Source organism: Chlorocebus sabaeus, chromosome 22 (genome assembly GCF_047675955.1).
Source record: "Chlorocebus sabaeus isolate Y175 chromosome 22, mChlSab1.0.hap1, whole genome shotgun sequence".
In the NCBI taxonomy this organism is placed as follows: Eukaryota; Metazoa; Chordata; class Mammalia; order Primates; family Cercopithecidae; genus Chlorocebus; species Chlorocebus sabaeus.
The window spans coordinates 40,549,373-40,564,157 of record NC_132925.1 but is presented as its reverse complement, the minus strand read 5'-3'; the positions used below and the strand labels follow the sequence as shown (position 1 = coordinate 40,564,157).

Below are 14,785 nucleotides of genomic sequence, written 5' to 3'. Positions count from 1 at the left end.
AAAAGAACAAAGCTAGAGGCATCACACTACCTGACTTCAAAATATACTACAGACTTAAAGTAACCAAATCAGCATGATACTGGCATAAACAAAGATACACAGACCAATGGAACAGAACAGAAAACCCAGATATAAATCCACACATTTACAACCAACTAATTTTTGGGAAAGTTACCAAGAACATTCAGTGGGGAGAGTTTCTTCAACAAATGGTGCTGGGAAAACTGGATATCTATATGCAAAATAATGAAACAAGGCCCTTTCACTCACTATATACAAAAACCAAATCAAAATTGATTAAAGGCTTAAATCTAAGAACTAAAATTATGAATCTACTAGAAGAAAATTCTGGAGAAATGTTCCAAGACATCAGTCTGGGCAATTATTTTTTTCTAAGACCTCAAAAGTACACACAACGAAAGCAAAAATAGAAAATTGGATTGCATCAAGCTAAAAATCTTCTGTATAGCAAAGAAAACCATCAACAAGGTAAAGAGACAACCCACAGAATGGGAGAAAATATTTGCAAACTGTTCATCTGACAAGGGATGAAGAACCAGAATATATAATGAGCTCAAACAACTCAATCGCAAAAATAAATAAATAATCTGAGTTTTAAATGGGAAAAGACCTGAGTAGACATTTCTCAAAGAAGACATACAAATGGCGAACAGGTATATGAAACAATGCTCAACATCACTAATCATCAGAGAAATGCAAATCAAAACTACAATCAGATATCATCTCACTCCAGTTAAAATGGCTTTTATTTAAAAAGACAGGGAATAATGAATGCTGGCAAGGATGTGGAGGCGGGGAACTCACACTTTGTTGGTGGGAATGTAAATTAGTACAGCCACTAAGGAAAACTGCATGGAGGTTCTTCAAAACTAAAATTGAACAGCCAGCAATTCCACTACTGGGTATATGTTCAAAAGAAAGGAAATCAATATATCAAAGAGATATTGGCACTGTTATGTTTATTGCAGCGCTACTCACAATAGCCAAAATATAAAATGAACCCAAATGCCCATCAATGAACGAATGTATAAAGAAAATATGGTGTATATATATACAAGGAAATATTATTCAGTCATAAAAAAGAATGAAATCTTGTCACTTGCAGTAACATGAATGTAACAAGAACTCATGTTAAATGAAATAAAACAAGCACAGAAAAACAAGTATCACAGGTTCTCACTCATGTAGGAGCTAAAAAGTACATCTCATGAAGACAGAGAGTATATTGTTTACCAGAAGCCTGAAAGGAGGGTGGGATATATTTTGATATAAGAAATAATATCTAGTATTTAGTAGATCAGTAGGGTGACTATAGTTTACAGTGATGCATTGTACATTTCAAAATAACTAGAAGAGAATAATTATAATGCTTTTAGCATAAAGCAAAGACAAATATTTAAGGTGATGTATAGCCCAATTACACTTATTTGATGTTTACAAACTATATAAATGTATTAAATTACCATATGTACCCCAAAAATATGTGCATCTATTATGCATCAATTTAAAAGTATTAAATTTTTTTAAATCAAAAAAGTACCCCAAATCATTTTTCAAAAAAAATTTTGTAAGAAATTTGAGTCTGTTAGCAGAGAACAAAGAAGCATGATTTAAAGATAATTATTTGATAATTATACTGAGTTAACCCAGATTAAATACTTTTCAATCCTTTCAAAAAGAAATTGGTGAATAAAAGAGAAACTGTGATTTAAAGAGTTATTGTGGTATGTTAATAGTCTCAATAAGTATTAGATTTGTTAGGGAAATGAAATTGTACCAAAAGAAATATATTTCAAACATTTTCCAGGTTCTTTTATTTTAGCCAAGAAGACATAAATGGAAATTAACATAAGCTAAGTACAAAGAAAAGATATCAAATACATTATAAAATAATTCAAAAATAGTAGAAATACAAGGAAGAAAGAAAGGAAGGGACAGGGAGCAAAAAACTTGAGCCACTGGAAAAGGAATAAGAGAGAGTTTCATAAATGTTACAAAACATGAATTAAAGTTCACATGATGCAAATTATTCTGTTAATCACATAAAAATATAAATGGTTCACAGAGTGTGTGCTTGCCTTGCAAAGTCATTCTTAAAAAAAGGTTGCCCAATTAAAAAATCTAGTTTAGAATTATATATAAAATATGTTTTCAGTAAATGTTTAAATAATAAGTAACTGAATTCACCAAATAGCTAGTGGGGAGCCATGGCAGAGCACAAGAATATTGAATATTACTTCAAACAGCAAAGGAGTTTTGGTTAAGATGAAACTGGAAAAAGCAAAGAAAGATCCAACAATAAACTACTATAGGATGGCAGAGAATCAGAATAAGGTCCCTTTGGAATTATGTAAGTAATCAATAAATGCAATGTATAGATTATTCAAAAATGGAATTCAATAAATCAAAATGTGTTCCTCATCAGTATTTTAATCCTCTTCCTACCACTTTACAACTCAGTTCTTCAAGTATATTTAGCCTATTAACCCAAGTGAAGAAATCTAAGTTACTAATAAAACAGACTTTGTCCAATTCACTTTCAGCTTTTTGCTATATAATTCTATTCTAAGTAACTGTAGAGTGAATCCTTATCAAATGTTCTATTCTTTCACTTAAAAGAAGAGCTATACAAAACTGAATCTCATCCTATCCCTCAAATAATTTATTTCATGGATAAAAATCAGTAACATTGAGTGCAACTTAAAGAATCCACCCCACTTTTATTCACTTTGACACATACTATGTCTTTCATGACACTTTTCTCTTTTCTAACATTCTCAGCAAAGCCTATCCTATAGTAGCATCACAAAATAGTACAACAGCTCTCAGGATGACCTACAAATATTCTTTTTCCCATTCTTTAAAGAATGTTACCATGTCTAGAAAACATATAAAAGTTCTCTATTTGTCATCTTGTGATGCACTGAACAACCCACCCACTTCCTCACATATAGCTTTCCAGTTCATAAAGAAATCAGGACAGTGAGGCTTTTTTTTTCATTAATATACACAAAAGCACAAGATAGCTGATCGTATCAAAAAACCTGTGACTTTACACAAATTGAATTAAGATAACTTCAATCCAAGTGACAATGCAACATGGACCTTGCTTGGATCCCAATCTAAACAAATCAACTACAAAAACACAATATGGTACAACTAAGGGAATTTAAACATTAACTACATGTTAGATTATATAAAGAAATGTTCATTTTTTCACTATGATAATGGTCTTTAGGATTATAGTGTAAGCACACGGTGAGGGGAAGTGCTTATCTGCTCTGTAAAGTTTTTACAGGTGGAAGGGTACAATGTCTGAGATTTGCATTAAAATAATGAAAAGTAAGAGTAGCAAATAAGATAATATAAATAAGCAAGATTAGCCAAGGATGGTCACTGTTGAAGCTGAGGGTTCAATACTATTCTCTCTGTTCTTGTGTGTTTAAAATTTTCCATAAAATAACACAAAAAACAAAAACAGGTGAGGTGATGAACATCTAGGTACAGAGAATAACAGCCCCCAAAGAACCTGTGAATAAGTTAGGTTATATGGCAGAGGGGAATTAAGATTGCAGATGGAACGAAGATTGCTAATCAACTAACCTTGTAATGGGGAGATTAACCTGGATTATCCCGGTGGGCCTAATGTAATCATTGGCATCCTTAAATATAAAAAAGGGAGGCAGGAAAGTCAGTGTCAGGGTGGTGACATGTTGGAAAGATCAACTGGCTTTGAAAATGGAAGGAGGCTGGTTTTGAAGATGGGAGGGGGCCATCAGCCAAGGAATTGTGATCAGCCTCTAAAAGCTGCACGAGTCAAGAAAACAAAATCTCCCCTACAGCCTCCAGAAAGGAATGCAGTTCTGTGAACACATTAATTTTAGCCCAGTGACATCCATTTCATACTTCTGACCTCCAGAACAATAAGATGATAAATTTGTGTTGTTTTAAGCCAATAAGTTTTTGGTAATTGAAACAACAATACAAAAGTCATATGATCTTCTAGTAGAATCACACGCTTTTGTTTACCTGAAAGGACATAAAGCACAGATTTTACTGACAATTCAAATGAAATATGTATCTTGTCAGGTAAGGAGAAAAATTCCAAATTAGATACCTACTGTTTTATTTTACTTACTTATTTATTTATTTTAGAGACAGGGGTCTTGCTATGTTGCCCAGGCTGGAGTACTATTAGTGGCTATTCATGATCACAGTGCATTAGAGCCTCAAACTCCTATCCTGAAGGGTTCCTCCCCCTCATCCTCCTCAGTAACTAGGACTACAGGCATGTGCTACCATGGCCACCCCTTGCTATTTAAATTAAAAGGCAAATCTTACCTCTATTCCCCACCCTACCATTTCCTTTCTGTTAGCCTTAATTGCTTTTCTGTGGCTTAATTGCATCACCACTCCTACAGTATACCAAAATGATATTAAAATCTACTACGGCTATTTTTTCACCACTTTTCTTTTCTATAAAGTCAACTCCTCACACATCTCCCCTACTTCTACTCTTGGTACTGATGCTATGAATTACATTCTTTATTATAGTGTTGACCTTATTTCTGTCCATCACCTTACTGAAAATATGTTTACCCTAATCAATTTCCTCTTGGCCTAATTCACTTGTCTCTAATAATTCTGTTATTTGTTTGTTGTTTTGAAGTTTGTTTTGTTTTTACTCTTTGACCACTCCACAAAGCCCGAGTTTCTCTCTTACTATTCTTTCTAAACGATGCTTCAGATTACCTGCCTCTACTCTTGAGTTTTCCTCATATCGTTCTACTCGGTTCTTCTCTGTCTCCTTTGCTAGTTTCACATTTTCCACCTAGATGGATGTTTACCAACTGTAAGCATTTCCCCCAGACTCAATGTAATTTCAAAATTTATTATACTACTAATAATTTTCAAACTTTTACAGTTTACAGATTTATAGACAGGTTTTTAGTCAATTTATAGGAACAAATTAAATTGATCATTAGCCAATCCAATTAGTTTTCTTCAGAGTGTAACTAATTTTATTGTGTCCATTTTGGTAAAGTAAAAATAAAAGAAAGGTAAAAGAAGTATAACAATTTTCTCTCAATTCCAATTTTTACTTTCTAAATCCAGGTATTAAATCTGCATCTAAAACCACCAAAATGATCGGTTTTATTTATAATAAAATTTACATATCCAAATAAGATGTTGATTTTATGCTATTGTCAATTCAAAGAGATATTTATTGAATTGTAAAACACTTGCCAGGCACAGTGGCTCACGCCTGTAATCCCAGTACTTTGGGAGGCTGGAGTGGGCGGATCACTTGAGGTCAGGAGTTCGAGACCACCCTGGCCAACATGGTGAAACCCTATCTTTACTAAAAATACAAAAATTAGCCGGCCATGGTGGTGGGTGCCTGTAATCCTAGCTACTTGGGAGGCTGAGGCAGGAGAATCACTTGAACCCAGGAGGTGGAGGTTGCAGTGAGCCAAGACCGCACCATTGCACTCCAACCTGGACAATAAGAGTGAAACTCTGTCTAAAAATAAAAGAAGATAAAAATAAATATAAAACATTTAACTGAAACTAAAACAAATACTATATTTTCAATTTCAAATTCATTATATTGATTATATAGCATCATTATATACCATTATATTCAAAATAATTCTATACACATAAAGTTTGGGCTTCCAATAAAACTAAAATTATATTCTTCTTTCTAATATGTTAGATAAATCAAGAATACATCATAGGTGATTTTGCTGATAAATCAATCCCAGAAAGCATTATTTCATTCTTATCATAGTCAGTTGGCTGAGAATAGTTTATGTCCTATTTTTAAAGGTATATAATAAATAAAATATCTTTTCAACAATAAACATGCCAAAATACTTTCTTGCTGCATTCCTTCAGTGACTATGAATGCTTCATTTAATCAAGCCTCTCCCTAGGTATCATGGTGAACTTATTATATACTTTTTGGAGGGCTTATATTCTATTCTTTATAACTACCTTCTCTAAATCCTTTAAATGTTATTTCTATTTTTGGTTGTATAAAACTTAATCAATGATTTTTTTACTAGTCCTTATAAAGACATTTTAGTATTAGCTAGAAAATTAGGAACAATTATTCAGAATACTTAATCTATATTTTTATATAAAAACACTAGTATATTGTACACATTAAAAGATTAGCCTTTCAAATACTAAAAAGAAGTAAGAAAAGTTATCCTCCTTTTAAAACTAAAAAAGAAAATAACTGTCACTATAAACAAAAGTTTTTTTATAAAGATCATCATTTTGATACTTAAGTAGGAACAAAAAGTTCCATTTTTCTCTTATGAGAGAAACAAACTCAATTTGAAAGTTTAAAGGAGGGCTTCTACTTGAGACCTTTAATGGATATAATCAAAGTTGTTGCTATTAAACCAATATGTAAATGGCTTTACAGAACTATAATATAGGAAATCAGTACAATCACCCTATTATTAAAAGTAAATATGAAACCTAATCCTAAGATTTTTCACAGGCACATCTTCAAGTGAGGGCAGAGAAATATCTACAGAAATGCGCTAAATTTTAAGAAATAGAAATTTGGTTTACTCACTGATAATAACCCTACAGATAAACATACTTGGAAATTATGTTAAGATATTAAATTAGCTCTGTATGAGAAATACATAAAGTATGACAGCACTATTTGTTTTTAAGAACATAAGAACCACCATACTATATGAGATCAACAACCCAATTTGCTGATAAATACTAGCACTAAAGGACTTTTTGTGAGAAAACGTGATTGCCCTCTAGGTAACTTTAAAATTTTGCAAACATACTTTCTACACATCCATAATCCTTTACTCAAGACTGCCCCTACACACTTATGCCCTCAGGATAAGCAAAGCAGACAGCCTGGAGTACTGAATCATCTGGTTTTGGTTTCTGGTTCTTAAAAGAAAAAAAAATCTTTAATTCTTCCTGGTTATTATGCTTGTTAGCATCTCAGTCTTAATGGTAGCTTAATTCTTCCTTGGTTGCCTCCATTACCATTCTTAAAGATGCCTCTACTGTGCTTTTTGGTGACAGAAGAATGAAGTCATTGTCAGAAGCTAAATCCATAATCAGTTATCCAACTGTACTACCTTTTATTTTACCAGTTTTTAAGTATAGAAATGAAACAAATTCACATATCTCAGGGAATCTTCTGTTATTCTTTTTATGGATGAAAACTTTATAACTGTGGAACTGTGATCATGATCTTGTCCCAATCTCAGTTGCAAAACCGCTTAAGTAAAATGGAGTGAAATTAGGGGAATGTGGAGACAATGAAAATCTTGAGGAAGAGATAGTATTCAAGAATATCTGGGCATTTAATCTCCTTTCATCCTGCTAGGGCCCTAGAAAGCCCAATGCTCTACAGTTCATGCCTGTACCTCTGATCCATACCTATTTACCTGGTACGATCTGATATTATGTCAGATATGAGGATCATTATTATAAATCCATTTCCCTGCAGAAGTTATACTAGTTAAACTACATGTTGTTTCTGACATTATGACCATTTATAAAAACAGTTTATGAATGATTATGAATAGTGAGTTGGCTAATTTAAGAGTTTATTCAGAAATTTAGGGATTATGTTATCTGGTTCTGGTAATATATTTATTTTACTCTTATCTTTTTGGTAATATACTTATTTTTATCTTTTGTTAATTAGGTCTAGAACACCCCGTGCGTTTGTCACTGTCAATCTAAAACTTCTGAGCTGTTCCCCCAAAGAGATCATTTGGAAATAAGAATGTTCGTAATATCTTCTTCAATAAAAACTGAAATAAATTGAATTGAATCCTCCTACAATCTTCTTTTCTACATCTCTTTGAAAAGCATATACCATGTTCCTAAAGTGGTATCAACTCTTTCACTAGATGCTCTCTATCTCTTTATATAAAAGTTATTTCATAAAAGCAACTCCAAGAAGCTGTTCAAAATAATATCTAGTTTGCTTTTAACACACCACTCTATATAGCTTCCTTCCTTTAATTTACTCACTTATTTGCTCAACAAATATTTGACTGCCTTCAATGGGCCAGGCACCATTCTATACATAGATGATGCAGATGTGAACAAAATAAAGCCTTACTTTATACGTATCACTGTATATATAATCTAGAAGGACTTGACACTTGGTTTGCTTCAAAAGCATGTAAGTTCTTACTCTGCATTAAATAAAGCAAAACTGAAAGTTGTAGATATGAATTTGGAAAGGTTTATGGAAGAGAAGTAAAAGAAGTTCACACAGAACCAATATTCAACAGAAAAACTTAGTCATTTATCAAATGATTTGTAAATTGTATATTTAGATGTTTTCAATTAAAATAAAATGTTTAAGGCATATATAAGTAGCAATTGTTCCCTGCTTCAATATCTTTTTCAATTAATCGACCAATCATGTATATGCATCTTTACTCATTTAAAAAGTGTATCGAGTGCGCACTATAATGATTCTCACTAATGGCTGTGCGTAGAAATCTCCTGTGGGGCCATTCAAAAAAAATGCAAGTGCCTAGGACTCACTCCTAGAGAGTTTTATTCTCTAGGAATGGGGAGGTGCTGGAAATGTCTATTTTAGACACCAGAGGTGAGAATTACTGGCCAGCTAGATAGTGTATACCCTAGCAATAAGAAGGAAACAAGAAAAAAAAAACACTTATTTGCTTCTCAAAGAGTTCATAGTATAAGGGCAGTGACAGATTTTTAAGAAACTATTTTAATCACAAGAAGATGCTAAATTCACACTATAGGATATGCCAGATGCTACAGAAAAAACATAGAAGAGGTTTTTAAAAAGAAAAAAGAGAACCCTGGTGGGTAGTTGAGGTGGCAGTGGTCAGAGCTAGTCTCATAGAGGTGATGTTTGAATTGTGAGGTAAAAGATGGCTGGGAATTATCCAGTCATATGAATGTAGAAAAGTTACTCTAGTCAGAAATGAGAGAATGAGAGAAGGCGCTGAGATATGAGAAAACATGGTATTTTTTAGGGAATGCAGTACACTTTGGGAATCAAGCAAATGAAAATGGAAAGGTAAACAGGAATCCCTTCTGAAGGAGACACTATAACCACCAAGGTAAGCAATTTGAAATTTATTTTATAGAGCAATAGTTTCAAATTGTATTTCACAGAATTCAAGTTCAGGAAAGGCAGTTCATATATTTCACAAATACCTGGACAATGCAAGCATTCAAATGCATACACATTCTGAACTTAGATTGCAGTAACCTAATGCATTAACTTTTTTTTTTTTTTTTTTAGCTGACCTTGAACCAAAGCTTCTTCTGCTATTTCTATGGCTGTGAACTTCTTACAGATATTTTGTTTATTATGAAGGGTACAGCTTTATACTTTCACTTTTTTAAGGCTAGCGAACATCCTACTATCTTCCTATGGGTGATATTACACAACAAAAAGCAAATATAAAAAACAATTTTTTTTCAATTGGCTGTATAATTTATTCTTATCATTTCTAAAACAGATGTGTGCCCATACCGTGCCACATTTATTTGTTTGCATAGATGTTATTTACTGTGGTTTCAAATAAGACTTTCATTTTAAGAGCATCATTGCTGTAGGGAAACCAATATAGAATTTTTAGCAAGGAAATTACATAATTAACATTGTATTTCAGAAATAGCCGTTATTGTAACAAAATGAAGTATAATAAGGTAAAACTAGAAGTAAAGAGATCAGTTAGAAAGTGATTTCAGAAGACCAAGCAAGATAATATGATGGAATAAACAAGTACTGGGGATGTAGAAAAGATCATAAATTTCAGAAACACTAAGGAAATAGAATAGATGGGATGTGATGACTAATCAGATATAGTAGAGAGGAGGCTTTCAAACAGCCAAGTCTAGATTTATACTTCAGTTTTGCCCATGTTGAAAAGGTAGAAGCACCCAGAATGACAACTCCTTAGAACTCAGAAGAGAATGTTTTTTGCACATTTAATCAGTGAGTCTATGAATCTAAATAAAGTCCCCATTTCAGTAACTGTTCTAATTTTGGGATTTCCTTAGTCCATTTTTATATATTTTGTTATAGACCAGGTAACTATAATACATCCATATAACCACTTTTTTAAATTAACTATATTCCTGCCTGGCGTGGTGGCTCATGCCTGTAATCCCAGCACTTTGGGAGGCCAAGGCAGGCGGATCACGAGGTCAGGAGATCGAGACCATCCTGGCTAACATGGTGAAACCCCGTCTCTACTAAATATACAAAAAATTAGCCGGGAGTGGTGGCAGGCGCCTGCAGTCCCAGCTACTCGGGAGGCTGAAGCAGAAGAATGGTGTGAACCTGGGAGGCGGAGCTTGCAGTGAGCCAAGATTGCGCCACTGCACTCCAGCCTGGGCGACAGAGCAAGACTCTGCCTCAAAAAAAAAAAAAAAAAAAAACTATATTCCTATCCAAAGATGCCACAGTATTTTACACATTTAATAAGACTTCAATACTGTTAGTGGACAACTTATATAGCTATCTATCTTACAATTTATTTGAAAATCATAAGCTAATATTATTGTAACCCACTAGTTATATTCATTCTACTATGAACACAAGATTTTAGAAACTTTAACAATAATATTAATATATATTTTATCATCCTTTCCATTTATGCATTACCTTCACCTTGTTCTGTCTGATCCTCCCAATAACCCTCTGTTAGTTAAGGAGAGCAGATATACTTATTCCCATACTACAGATGCAGAAATCAAGGTTCAAGGGAGATAAATGGCTTACCCAAGATTATATGGCTATCAACTAGCAGAACTTTAAATAAAACACAAATTTTCTGATTCCTAGGCCAATGCTCTTCCTATCATGCCATATGTTTTTAACTTCTGCCACTTCCTATGACTATCTATTACCTGAATAAATGGGAAGATAACTATGTATTCCATTCTCTCTTGCATTCACCCATTTTCCTTAAGTTTTTTATTTAAAACCTTCTCTACAAGCTTTTTGACCTCAACAGCCCAATGCCATTCTGTTTCAGAAGTCTATCTTTCCTATACCAATTTTACCTATGGTAAAATTCTCCTGTATCACTGTCATATACAGGAATTGAGAGAATTTGGAAAGTATTTTCAGAATCTGATCGTGAAAACTGCAAACACCTCGAAGATTAAAGAATCAGGGCATAATTCCCCTGCCTAGCAGTTCAAATTTGAACTCCAGGACTCTTTTACATTTGTCTCATAGCCACTATTAAGACCTTCCTTCATCTAACAGAATATCTGTTATTTCCTTTTGAGGAAAAAAATCATTACTGTTCACAAATTTCACAAAGTAGCTTAGAATTAAATCTGTCTATCTAACTTAACTCTAAATAAACTTGCTTTTATGTAAACTAATAACTATAGTTATTTAGTTTATTATTAAATACTACAACTATTTAAAGTTTTCATAACGACCCTGTTAGGAATATAGGCTGAGGCAGTGATTGAAATATATCTCATTATACATGTGTCACTTGTTTACCACAAAAATAATTTTATTAATTTCAAAAAACTTTTCTTTTGTGAAAGTATTTTAAAAGTTCTTAATTTCTGTAATTTTGCAAGTTTTCTATTTCTTCTTATGTAGCCAAACACATTTACAAAATTATATTCATTTATATGACATAAATAACTTAGTAGCTTTTGTTGCATATAATAGGCATATTCCAAGACAACTCAAAAAGTGGCAATAAAATTATAAATCACTTTATATCATAAAATATAACAAATATAGCAATAACAATATCTCTATGCATTAACCTATGCTTGTTTTATAAATTCTCATCTTCTCTACCTATCAGAAACTCTTTATTTTGCATATTCATTAGAAGTTCAATATCGAAGTATAATTACATAAAATGTTTTCTCACTAAACTAGAACACAGGCTATTTTTGAGTTCTTACAACTATTACAAGTTCTTATAAGCCTGTGCATTTGTCCGTTTGTGTATTTATGAAGAGTTTAAGAATGTGGAGGTGATTTTATTCAGAATTTTAAAGCAATGTCACTGGCCCCTTTAAAATGGACATATTTTTCTATTATCTATTTAATCCTAGCAACATGCTAGTAGCTTTATTCATTTCATACTGAACAGTGAAATAACAATTATTTTCTCTGACAACACACAAAAAAATGACAATTTGTTTCTTCAGTTAATATAATACAAAAATATTAAAAATTCTGTCCACTATTGGATCTTAACATTATCTTGCAAATTCTACTTTTTGTGTGTGCTCATTTCCCCCTTAAACTATCATTGCTTTTTAAGTTGACGCCTAAATATCTATTCAGCCAAACTGATTTACCCACAGAGCTTTCTGCAGCAGACTCTGATGCTGACATCTCAACAGTTTCCTGTTCCTGGTGTGTTTTTCCCTCCTTGTTTCCTCACAACAGTATAATAAAGAAATAATAGGCTTTAAGACAATTCAAAGCTTACCTTGCAAATCTGGAAATACTCTGAAGTCAGGGTTTCCTGAATTTCCTCTCTGAGAACCCCTGCAGTCCCCGCGGGAGGTACGGAACCACTTCCAGCCCCACCACCACTGTTACTGCCACTGCTGCTACCACTGCCAGGGGAGGAGGCAGTTAAGCCATCCAAAACTTTTCGGAAATTAAACTTCTTCATTTTAAACACTGTTGAGAAATTCAAAGGAAAAAAAAAGGGAAAGGGGTGACTTAACACATGCAATTAGACCTTGGTCTTTTCACTAGTCAAGACCTTTCTCTTTTCACTAGTCAAGTCAGTTCCCATTTTACGAGCATTGGTTATAACCGACTGGAAAAGAGTCAGGCTTCGTTTGCCAAATTTTAATTCCAAAAAGCATATCCTTTAAAAAAAAAAAAAGATAAATATAACACAACTCCAAAAGCAACAGTATTCCCTCCTCATACATCAGATATTCAAGGACTGTATCCCCAGCTGTAACTACGCTTTATCAGCACTGGGGTAAAAATAAAAGGCAGTGTCATCATCGTCATTAGCATTATATCATCATTATTATACAATCAAACCAGAGTTCAACAGAACAAGACTCCGTCTCTCTCTTAAGGGCGGGCTTTCCTCCTTCGAAACGTTCAGCTCAGAATATTTTATTTTCAGAAAAACGATGTTGGGGGAGCCGGTATTTACTCTGCCACCACCTTCCGGGCTCTTCCCCCATCAGCTTCAACGCTTCCTTTTTTGTCACTATGAAAGGCAGCGGGGGGGAGGGATACTTTTTCTAGTCCCCATCCCCTAGCAGCCCGGACCCCAAAACATCTGCGAGTGACCCACAGCAACAGCTGCCGGGGGGGAGGGGAGAACGGCGACACCGTCTGCTTCCACTTGTCCCTCCGCCTCCCCCTCACCTCCCCATCATCTCCCTCCCCGCGTCCTCTTTCCACCCTCTCCCCATCTCCTGCTCCCCTCCCTCCACCTCAGCCCGCAGCCGCCGCCGCCGCGCTCTCGCGCCTGTTCGCCCTCCCGCCGTCCGCTCTCTCCGCTGCACGGCGGCCGCCCTCGGGGGACGTGAAGCGGTGGCGGCGACGGCTGCGGCCCGAGTCCCGCGTCAGTCTTCTGGGCGCGCAGAGCCGCCGCTCCCGCTGTCCCTCCCTCAGGCCAAGCGCTGAGGCGCGGGGCTCTCGCCCGCGGGCGCGCGAACACACAAACACCTCACACCAAGGCATTCGCGCGCCCAGCCAGAACACACACAAACACCCTCAACACGGGCATTCGCGCGCTGGTGCGCTCGCTGTCTCTCTGTCTCTCTCTCTCTCAAACACACACATACACACACACTCACACAGACACACACAGGTGCAAGGGAGCCACAGCTGGACGGCGGCAGCGGCGGCGGCGTCCCAGAGGGATGACTATCTGACCCAGGACTTAGGCACCTTCCTCAGACGCCAATCGCCGCCTGCCAGCCCGGGAAGCTGAGGGGGCCGAGGGAGGAGGGCTCAAAGGCGTGGGTCCGGCCCGGCTCCAGCCACTTCTCTGGTCCCTGTGGTCGCGGCGCCTGGCGCTCTCCGAGGTCCTAACCGAGCAGTCAGGCTCCAGCGCAGGCTCCGCCCTCCCGCCGTGGGAGGCAGACCCCGCCCCCGGGCCGGCCTCTAGCTCGCCCCGCCCTGCTTCTTCCCTGGCAAAGCTGGGCGGTGAAGGGGGCGGAGTGCCCGGTACGACGAAGGGCGGGAGTAGCTTCGGCGCCAATCCTAGATTCGATAGGGTAAGTTCCGCGGTCTCCAGGGCGGAAGATAACTGTGGATAGGCCGAAGGTAAAGCCAATGACAGCGGGAGGGGAGAATTTACAGAAGTGGGTGAGGTATTTGATTGACAGCGGTATTGGCCAGTATGCTGGGGGTCGTGCTCTGGGGGATGTAATTGGCGCTACCTGTTGAAGGACGCAAGTGTGAATCAATAGAATGCCTGCAAGCGTGCGAATTTGGGCGCCTGGAGTCTGAGGCTGCGGGGAAGGTTGCTTACCTTAGGTATGGCTCTGGACAGTATGGTGAACTGGGCGAGTGTTTTGCACCTTTTCACTTCTACGAGCCTCTTCCCGCTCTTCAGGAGCATCTATCTGACTCCTGTAACTCTCCTGCCACCTGCACTCAACTTGTATCTGTGATTAACCCCTGCCGTTACCTAATAATGGCTTAATAGTTCGTATCTGCCAAACAGAATTGTATTGCAATGGTTTCAGAATATATAGCCTTCTAGAGCCTAAGGAATTGATTGCT

At 36.2% G+C, this 14,785-nt stretch overlaps 1 protein-coding gene across 4 annotated transcripts in view; it reads right to left on the bottom strand.

Annotated features, from left to right (window-relative positions):
* Nucleotides 1-14,112, bottom strand: part of STXBP5L (syntaxin binding protein 5L) — a 494,315-nt gene extending 480,203 nt beyond the window's left edge. For 3 of the 4 annotated variants that reach the window (XM_007985660.3, XM_007985662.3, XM_007985661.3), the window contains exons 1-2: nucleotides 13,946-14,111; nucleotides 12,507-12,703 (exon numbers count right to left, since the gene is read on the bottom strand). In XM_007985660.3, the coding sequence (XP_007983851.1) occupies nucleotides 12,507-12,695 (189 nt within the window). In that variant the 5' untranslated portion in view covers nucleotides 12,696-12,703; nucleotides 13,946-14,111. Of the gene's footprint in view, nucleotides 1-12,506; nucleotides 12,704-13,945 lie in introns of all 4 variants that reach the window. The other variant, XM_038003392.2, reaches the window with a different exon arrangement.
* Nucleotides 14,113-14,785: the final 673 nt, after the last annotated feature.